General features: G+C 36.2%; 1 protein-coding gene across 1 annotated transcript; it reads left to right on the forward strand.

Moving 5' to 3' along the window:
* Positions 1-5,623: 5,623 nt before the first annotated feature.
* Positions 5,624-6,529, forward strand: LOC133321132 (cell adhesion molecule 3-like; the record flags this gene model as incomplete). The annotated part of the gene is made up of 3 exons (XM_061530225.1): positions 5,624-5,829; positions 5,948-6,083; positions 6,396-6,529. Coding segments are annotated over 3 exons (476 nt in total), but the record flags the coding sequence as incomplete, so codon positions are not given.
* Between the last annotated feature and the right edge of the window lie 4,764 nt (positions 6,530-11,293).

Below are 11,293 nucleotides of genomic sequence, written 5' to 3' on the forward strand. Positions count from 1 at the left end.
CAATGAAAATAAAAGGATTTTAGTTTTACAATGTCTGCTTTCCTAGAACATGTTGCAAACATATGGTTAATGGAATTAAAAAATTTATATAAAAACATACAAAGGCTTAAATCAGACCGGCTGGATTATGTGGTAGGCAATATAATGTAAAGGATAATGTGATGATGGTGAAAATATAGTTAAGCAAAGGCTCGAACTTTTTATAACCTCCAACATAACATGCGCATTCAAAATTCCCAAAATCGGCCAGGACTCTAATATGAGTTTACGTAAACTACTTCAACACACCGAAAAGTATGAGGTTCCTTAATATTGGGGGATTTTAAAATACATGGTCATGTATTGAACATTTTCTGGAAAAAAGTTTGGTAATCTTTTACCTTGTATTTGGCTGTGATTGTATTTTTACCTTCCATAAACCCGAAATGCCAAATTACAGCAGCTTGGAATGGAAAAAGTGGCTAAAACCTTCAAAATACCTAAAATGGGGCGGGATATGAATATGCGTGCGTTGAAAAAAGTAGTTATACTTATAGAAAACATTTTGGGATTAGCCTTATGCAATTTTTCATTGAAAATTTCATTAAAATATTTCATTATGTCTCCTCTCTGTCATGTTCATAGGGTTTAATTTTCTGTGATTGCCAATGGAAAATTGCATCCGTGATTTTCCATAGAAAATTGCATGGAAAATGTGATTTCAAATAGTAAATTTTATGGGGGTCAGCTCTGTGATTATACATCGACAATTTCAACATTCAAATTTTTGGTAAAGTTATGAGGTTCTTAATACAGATATGAGGGCAAAAATGTGTGCAGGTCTAATTTGTGTATACTGTCCAAATTATTTAAATCGCTTCGTATTCGAAATGTACGAATTTTGTCATCAGAACTATTATTATGCCCCGAACATCGCGAATTTTCACCTGGAGAATTTTCACATAAAGATTGGTCAATATTTAGCGGGTCAAATGGACCCTGATTTTTGTGTGAAAAATTACAAAATTTGTATTCTATGGCGTATATAATTACTCCTGAAGGACACAAACCCGAGAAGTTGATAGTATATCCAAGAGGAGTGGTTGACCTTTAAATTGATACCAATCATATTGTCGTAGGTACTCGGATGCGGGAGTTACACTTAAATATTTACATGTGCTTACGTATTCATATAATATTTAGTAACCTATTACCACACTTTGGGGCGGATATATAGACTAATCGCTTTGAAATGTTCCATGAGGTTACAAAATATATATGGTGAAAGGAAAAAACGCCTAGAAAAAAATAATAATATAAATGATAAAGATAATAATTTTTCGAAGTTTGAAGTGGAAAATCCATAAAACCACGTTTTTCTTATATTTATTATAAAATTAATTTTCGAAGTAGAAAGCCGAACATCACAACACAACCTACGGTGAAGGGAATCTGGACAAGTAATTAGAGGGGCTGTATTGATTATTAGTAACATTTTCTGACCTCTAGCCAGTCAAGGGTGTGCAAATATCGCGAAATATTGCACAATCTCAGAATATAGAACCACAGAAAGTTAGATTTTTAACGTCGATTTTGCATTTGGTTTTCTTGATATTGGGCTTTTATTTTTCAAAAAGAATGTACTGTATCTCGCGAGTGCAAGGATATGGCGATGTCAAAATTTGTCCATATCCTATCTAGTATAGTTGCATTAAATCTGTGAACAGAAAATTGTTCTATGAGTACGGAAAAAATTTGGGATCCAGGGGTTAAAATTGAAACCGATATAGCATGTTTGAAGGGTCATTGGTATGACATCGAGAGAAATTAAATATATATTTACAGCCCAATATACGTGAGTCTATGTGTGGAACGTCTATCTAAACCTGAACCGATTTCTTCAAATCATAACACACGTTACTCTGGACTCAATTTAATACGATATGCTAAATTTCGACTCAATCGGACAAACCTTGGATGGTTGGTGCACCATTTACATAAAATCGGACAAAAATACACATAAGAAGCTATATCTGAGCCGATTTCAATGAAACTTAACACACGCCTTACTAGACTTATCCCAAAAAGACATGGCAATCGGAAAAATATTGGGAGTTTGATGCAAAGTTTTCACGATATCGGGCGAAATTGCAGTATCTATATCTGCTCCAATTTCAATGAAACTTAATATTCTCTTTCCTTGTCTCAATTCCATGCGGTATGCCAAATTTCGTCTGAAGCGGAATAACATTGGGAGTTTAGTGCACCATATACATATAATCGGACGATATATATGGAAGCTGTATCATAATCTGAACCTTTCTCAATATTTAACCCACATCAGTCTGGACTCAATTTAATGAGTTGTGCAAAATTTCGTCTCAATCCGCCAAATTATGTATGTTTTCAATTAAATCGGATGAAAGTATATATTAAAGGTATATCTATGTTGAAGCACTTGATGAACCTGAACCAGGAGTCACCTAATGGATCCCAATGAATAGAAAATGAGCTATGGGATTCCCCTACTGAAACCAGAATATTCACATCGATGGGGGCACTAATTAGCTAGAGTTCACATCCGACAGCATCTATAAGTCGCAGGGGCACCCTACAGCTATTTAGAATATGGCGAGGGACAAGAACAACGTTCTGAAGTTGCTGCTAAATAATTCTTTTGATAAGTGATAAGCCGGTTTGTGGCAAACTATGCGAATTCAATGTGATCAGGTAATGGAAAAAATCAATCTTGCCAGAATATCACATTGAGAACTGTAGCAGGAATATAATCATTGAAGAATATCCGAATATCCCCAAAATCTGTTCGGCATACATATAATACTCTACACCTCTTTTATTAAAAATTCATCACGGGTGGCAGAAAGGTGGCAGCCTTTTTGAAGCTCGAGTTAGAAGTAGAACCAGTGTGAGTATAGGAGAATTGAAATTGAAGTTAATTTCGGCCCGGCCACCATGAGGATGACAATTAAAATATTTGAAATTAAGGGGGATCATAGGAGAAAACTCATATCGAACACCAGTAAGAAAAGTAGTAATGTCGGACGGGGCCGACTATATGATACCCTTCACCACTATGGGTGTATTAAAAAGATGCATCCTAACAGAAGGGTCATTTACCTGAAATTGGATGAACTGAAATATGTGAACTTTATCTAAATGTGAATCGACTTAGATCATAAACTAACTTATACTAATGTATGCACGTTTTGTTCCTAATGGATATATTTTGGATCCTAATTAAAATCGGACGAAACTATATGGGAGCTATATCTAAATTTGGACGGATTTCAACAAAACTTGACACACCCTTGGCTAAACTATTTTAAGAACGTTGTGCAAAATAAATCCGAACTGGTTTCAGCAAACCTTGACACATGTCATGTTACACAAACTTTAGTACGTTGTGCAAAATTATGTGGCAATCTGCCTATGTTTGCTTCTTAAAATAGGACAATTTTCAGGAAACTTTACACACATCATTCTAGAATTAATTCGGTACGCTATGTCAAATTAAGTGCAAAATTAAAATTAAATCGGGCAAAATTAAATATATTGGAGCTATATCTAAATCTGAACCGATTTTCACGAAACTTAACACGCATCATTTTAGTCTTAATTCAGTACGCTATGCCAAATTTCATCTAAATCGAAAGACATATAGGGACGTTGGTACACCATTTACATTAAATCAAGCGAAAATATATATGGATCTATATCTAAATCTGAATCGATTGTCACGAAACTTAACACACATCGTTCTAGGGTTTATTCAGTACGCTATGTCACATTTCGTGCAAATCGAAGGATATATAGGGACTTTGGTACACCATTTACATCAAATCGGTCGAATATATATATGGGAGCTATATCTAAATCTGAACCGATGTTCAAGAAACTTAGCACATATCGTTCCAGACTTATCTCAGTACGCTGTGCTCAATTTCGTGAAAATCGAAATATATATATATATATATATATAGGGACATTGGTACACCATTTACATTAAATCGGACGAACATATATATGGGAGCTATATCTAAATCTAAACCGATTTTCAAGAAATTTTACAGACATCATTGTAGACTCTATTCAGTACCCTATGCTAAATTTCGTGCAAATCGGAAGATATATAGGGACTTTGGTACACCATTTACATTAAATCGGTCGAAAATATATATTGGAGCTATATCTAAATCTGAACCGATTTTTACCAATTTCAATAGGGTTCGTCCTTGAGCCAAATAAACTAGCTGTGCCAAATTTCATCCAATTCGGATAATAAATGCGACCTGTACTTTGTTTACAATTTAACATGGACAGACAGACGGACATGCATAAATCGACTTATAAAGTGAGTCTATGCATATTTTCAAAACGTGAACCTGCAACATGGGTCAATATTTATCATTTTTGGTACGGAGATGTACTGTAAAATACGGTTGAAAAACTTGTCTAAAATTCCCAAAATACCGAATATTGGAAGGCACAGTTATATAAGGGCTACACCAAAACGTGGACCGATATACCTCATCTGGAATACCAAACATCGTAGGAGTAATATCAATGTATGTGCAACATTTCAAAACTATATTTTAAATATTACGATCTCTATTGTGATTTCAACAGACAGACAGGCGCACATCCGTAAATCGACATAGAATTTTATTCTAATCAATTATAATATCCGGTGAATATTTCGAAGTGTAGTAGTAACATCGGTTACAATCATCATCGAATTTAATATCAAAGGTCAAAATTCCTTCCCAAACACACTTCCGCAAGCGATCACAATACCAAATTACAAAATTGATGAGTTTTGAATGCCATATTCCATTCCTAAAGAGAAGTGAGTTCCCGAAATGCACTTGCAGTAGGATAGCACTTGCAGTAGGATAGTAAAATCTCACTGTGCATATTCCTGCGTGCTGCAGTGTTAGACTCGCTACCACACATCGGTCGAGGATTGCCCTTTTAAGAACAGTTTTCAGTTCGATCATGAATAACATCGATACCACCAATACTGACCCTCGGAAATTCGACCCTGACACTATTCAGGCATACTAAACATCCGAGATTATAAAATCTGCCCCGATTAACCTTCCTGCAGTCTCTACTGAAGAAATCGTCATTATACATCGGTCGAGGCTGCGGCGAATCGTTCTTTCTAGAAAAGTTTTTGACTACGACCACGAATACCATACCGGACAAATCTAAAAAAGTCAAAAGCTTCATTTGAAGCACAGACGGATGGACACAGGTTTGTCCAAATATAACACGAAGCCTTACTTTTAGGCATTTTGAATACGTCTTCAAATATTAAATTCTTATATTATTAATTTAATAATATTTTACTACAATATCCCCAAACAAAAATTTAAAAATAGTTTTGTAAACAATCTCACCTGTTACCGCTATGTCATAAGCTTAAGAATTGAGTGCTTTCGTTTATCGTCTTCTCGGAAACTTTTAATTATATTTTCCAATAATTACGTTTACAGACAACTCAAGGTTGTGCATTTTACTCTTGTGTTTGTTTAGAAATTATTTCTAATTATTAATTTGATTTTTATTTCACTCCCCCTCCCACTTACTCACTTTCCATCTCTCTTCCAAACTTTTCCAGATATATTGGCACTACGTGATATTCGAGTTAAAGTACCACATGCTGTGCGTCGTGGCCAAAGAATAACCATGAAATGTCACTATGACATTGAAGACGATACCCTGTATTCGGTGAAATGGTACAAAGGTAGACGGGAATTCTATAGCTATACACCGAATGAGAATCCAGCATTGAAAGTTTTTCAAATACCAGGTGTACGAGTTGATGTAAGTATTAGTCTGAAGAAAATTATAGGGAATTGCGATTGTTGTGTTGTTGTTGTTGTCATAAGAATGAAAAACTTAATTTTGTGTAATACGTATTTGGTTTACATTTTCATTACAGCGCCACTCGTCCAATGAAACGCAATTGGTATTGGAATCTGCCAGCATGGCAACGGCTGGCAAATATTCATGTGAGGTATCAGCCGATGCTCCATCTTTTCATACTTTAATCGCTGCCGCTGAATTGGAGGTTGTTGGTAAGTGTTAACCATGCCATCACCATCATCGCCACCATCATTGATCCTTTACGGGATGCCACTGCTGTTGCTGTTGTTGATGCCGATGAACTAAAGTGCCTGTGAAAAATTTACACAAACATATTGTCCTTGTGCAAACAGTTTGTTGCCTATTTTTCCTGGGCATAAATTTATGCAAAAATTATACATTTCCTTTCATCGCCGGTCCCACCATCATCACCACCATCGTCATCAACAACAGGAGCAGCATCGTTTTTTGGTTTGTTTGTCTGTTTGTAATGCTGTTGTTGTTTTTGTTTACTCCTTTAATAGAATTGCCCCACAATCCGCCTGTTATCACGGGAATGCGTGCACGTTACCATGTCGGTGATATATTACGCGGCAATTGTACATCACGACACTCGAGACCAGCAGCAAATCTCACATGGACAGTGAATAATGAAGAGGTAAGTTCGTGTAGCAATTGTATATTGTATGTATGTATAACTGTATGAAATGAACATGAACCCATACACAAACAGAAAATACATATAGTTTAAGGGCATGTGTATAACGAACAGTAGTTTTGAAGAGATATATACCATAATACAAATATCACAAGGTAAGAAAAGATCACCTGACTGGCCAAAAGACCAGTTAATCCACAAATATAAATTTTTGTTCTGACCCAAGAGGGGGAATAGATAATTGTTTTGGCGGTCAGGGTAAGCAATAGCGAACATCCCCCCGAGAAGTTTAGATATATCTGACCTAGCCATCATTAAGTGTTACCTGGCGTTATCATACATTTCAATTTGGAAGTTTGACATATTTTAGGATAAAAGTACATAGTACGGTTTGACGTACCACCTTGCATTTTTACATTAACTGGAAGAAATTGACCCAAGATATTAAATTACATATTTACAAACATTTTCTTTTGATCACTTTTCGTAACTTTCGAATGGATTAAAAAGTCGGCGAACTTAAATCTTTGTAAAAAACAACTTTGAACTACTTTGCATTGAGGAATTCAGTCGTGACCCTCATGGACGAAGGTCCTTCAAACACAAAATACTGGATCTCTACTGGATCTCTATGGATTTCATTTTCATTGCACATTCGATCATATAGCCCATCTGCACAGAGAAAAAATTAAACCAGTAAGGAAAGTAGTAAAGTCGGACTCGGCCGACTATATGATACCCTTCACTACTTTGGGTATATTCTACATATGTATCCGAAGAGACGTCGCGTTTTTGTTATATATTTGTATCTGAACCAATTTCAGGGAAACTTGGCAGAGACGCATTTATATTACTTCAGTTCGTTGTGTCAATTGGCCTATCTATGGATCCTTTCACGAAGCTTAGCAACATCATTCTAGAAATGATATATAGGGTCTTTGGTTCAACAATTACCTTAAATCGGACGAAGATATACATGGGAGCTATATCTAAATCTGAACGATTTTCACGAAACTTTGCACACTTTATTCTAAACTTAATGTTTTACGCTATGCCAAAATTCGTGCAAATCGAAAGATTTCCAGGGACTTTAGTGGACTATTTACCTAAAATCGGGCGAAACTATATATAAGAGCTATATCTAAATCTGAATCGATTTTCACGAAACTTTGCACACATCATTCTTGACTTAATTCAGTACGCTATGCCAAATTTCGTGCACATCGAAAGAAAAACAATGACTTTGGTACACCATTTACCTTAAATCGGACGAAGATATATAAGGGAGCTATATCAAAATTTAAACCGATTTTCACGAAACTTAGCAAACATCATTCTAGTCTTAATTCAGTACGCTATGCCAAAATTCGTGCAAATCAAAAGATTTCCAGGGACTTTAGAGGACTATTTACTTTAAATCGGGCAGAATTATACATGGGAGCTATATCTAAATGCGAACTGATTTTCACGAAACTTTGCACACATCGTTCTAGACTTAATTCAGTACGCTATGCGAAATTTCGTGCAACTCGAAAGATATATACGGACTTTGGAAACCATTTATCTTAAATCGGCCGAAAATAAGCTTAATCTAAATCTGAACCGATTTTTCCCAATTTCAATAGGGTTCGTCCTTGGTCCAAACAAATGAGCTGTGCCAAATTTCATCCAATTCGGATCATAAATGCGGCCTGTACTTTGTTTACAATTTAACATAGACAGCCGGACGGACATGCATAAATCGACCCAAAAAGTGACTCTATGCATATTCTCAAAAGGAACCATGGGTCTATCTCGATTATTTTTGCCTGTTACAAAAATATGCACAAAGACATAATACCCTGTACCACATTGTGGAAAAGGGTTTAAACATTACCAGAACATTTTTGCAAAGATATAAAACTCAACCCGGCTAGAATTTGATCCCTGGTTCTCAAATGTTGCGGGAGTCTTAGCGTTCAAAATCAAAATCTCCTCTGAAAGTAATGTTCTGGTATGATAAATTCCAGGCGCATTGATTTTGTTCGCACTTTTTCAAATTTAGGAAAACTTCGAATTATTGGACTTTCCCTTCAGCGTCAACCATCAGTAGGATCGCTTATATATGCCTTTTGGGCTGGGGCATCCTCATACATTCTCACGACATGGTCTAGCCACCGTAGTCACTGCTGCTCGATATGTCTGACTATGTCGCCGTCCGTTTATAGATGGTATAGCTTGTGGTTCATTCGTTGACGATATTCACCGTCAACTTAAATCGCCCCGTAAATCTTTCGCAGAAGATTGCTTCCGCAAGTAAGCATGCTTCTAATCCATACACCAGCAGCGTCTTGTAGAGTGCGACTTTGGTCTGGCGATAGTGGCATTGTTTCTACATTGCTTACTTAGATCACAGTAGCATTTGTTGGCCAACATTATCTTTCTTCGAATTTCAAAACTGATGTTATTAGTTTTATTTATGGCGGTACCGAGGTATATGGAATCTTTTACTACCTCCACAGTTACTCCGAGCCTACTGGACATAAATTTACTGCCAGAACCACTTTGGCAATTTGGTCAAAAATGGCTGTTACAGCTAGCAATGTGTTGCTTGGTGTACATAGTACCATTCTGTTTACCTTTATATCTCGTCTGACCTTTTCCAAAGAATGTTAAAAAGTTCACACGCGAAGCCTTGTTCAATATTAAAGGGCTCCGAGAGGTCCTTTCCGACTTTAAAGTTATCCTGCATAGGCGTATTAATTTTGCAGGAATGCTGAATGCAGACATGGCTGTAAACACGTCAGTACATTTCGACGGTCCTGACCAATACCATGGGTTTCCTGATTGTTGTCTATGGTATCGGTTGTCTATAGTATTCGTCAAGCAGTTGGATAAACTGAGGGGGGTAGACTTCTGATATCTGTTTTATATGCAGCTTGTCGACGTCCGTGTTTTTTTTCTGCTACGTTATCACGAGTGCGAACCTTGGCTACTACAAGTTAGTGGTCCGAATCGATATTCGCTACTCGGATCGATCGATTTGATTGCTAGTTGTTTGATCGGGAGAAAGCCAAGTGGCATGGTGTATATCGAGATACTTGAATCTGGTGCTTATACGTTTGCAGGGATCCTCAACATTAAGTGATGTTTTCCGAGTGTGGACAACTAACCCGATGCCTTAACCAATTTTTTTATAGTTATCTAGATCACTATTTCAACGGTTGTTGAAAGTAGCCACCCATTTGATACCTCGGGAGATCAGTGTCCACAATTAAAGTCCACAAAAAAGTCCTGCTGAATTGTTTGTAAATGTATGTTTCTAGTTCATTTGTTCTACCTGAGGGACTGTTATTTTTTCACAGTACAAACAATTTATCAGGTCTCGACCGATTTGAAAATGTTTTTGTACTCCATATGATGGATGTATAAAAAGTTCGGACTGTCCGCAATAAACAATGTGTTTGTTTAATCCGAAATTAAACATATTCAGCCAAAATCAGTTAAGTTCGCATCAAATGAGTTCAGAAATATGTACCGGACATAGCAAAATATATGCCGGGGTCAAAATACTCTAATTTTGTAGACCACATTACTGCAGTGGAGCAAATATCTCGTAATGTATATGTAAAAGGATAAGCTCAATACTAATTATGTAGGGTCCCCATGGTCTACCAGGTTCCCCTATACTATTTTTTATTGGGTTATTACGGCTTGTACCCACAAAATTGTACATGGGCTATATTACATATATCCAAAATAGTATAGGGTATCATCTAGTCGATCAAGCCAATGATTTTTTTAGATCACTTTTTTGCTAAAAGAACTCACTTTTAATCGAAAATTCGCAAAATTGTTAATAAGGTATAGGCATATGTGTCGTATACATTATGACAATACGTATACGCACTAATGTACACACAATATGACATTAGTTTTATGAAATAAACATACAGAATAGGTAATTATTTGTTAATATTCTAAATATGTATTCCCTTCCGAAGCAGTTTCAATTAAACCACTGTCCATTAAGAACTATTTGTGGTGTAGCGGCCAATGCATGTATTTTCGTTCGTTAACTTTTGCGAAAAACAAAAATATATATACATACGTAAGTTCTCTCTGTTGTTCGGTTTGTTTAAACTTTTGTGTATAAATCATATGCTGGTCTTCTCCGAGTCGAGTTTGCCAATACTTTGGGCATGCAAAATTTATGTGACATGTATCCTGAAATCTGCCGAACTGAATGCAAGGATGTAGCATGTAGTCAATTCGTTTTTTTTTCTTTCTGAGTAATTCCACATAAAAGATGTTAGGATGAAATGGCGACAGGTAGAAAGAACAAGCATTGGTATAACTTCAAGGTAATATTCAAAGGAGGCCTTTTGTAAATATGTAAATATTTTTAGTTTTACATCGGGTTTACAATTTCATTTTCTATTGAAGATTCTTAACAAGCTGTTAACTTCTCTAGATGAAAGGAAATACCACAAAAATATGTATATAGAACGTGACCGTTTTCCTTTAAAGGCCCTTATTCCCATATGACCAATTCCCTGCAGTGGTACTCTCAAACTTGTTTTAAATTAGTCAGACCCGAGCCACTCGCTGTTATGCCGTTTCGTCGTATGTGTCGTTATCATCGCGTGGCGCGACTTAATATGGACTACGTAAGTGGATATACATCACTACATATGGGCGAAATGGAGAGTGTTGATATTGTGTACTCGTACATGTTTGAGTGCAGCAGAGTAATTTTTCAAGCACATTTCTGTGTTCTATCTG

This window comes from Musca vetustissima, unplaced genomic scaffold (assembly GCF_032173495.1).
Source record: "Musca vetustissima isolate MV318-11 ecotype Yass unplaced genomic scaffold, APGP_CSIRO_Mvet_v1 utg35457, whole genome shotgun sequence".
NCBI classification, from domain to species: domain Eukaryota; kingdom Metazoa; phylum Arthropoda; class Insecta; order Diptera; family Muscidae; genus Musca; species Musca vetustissima.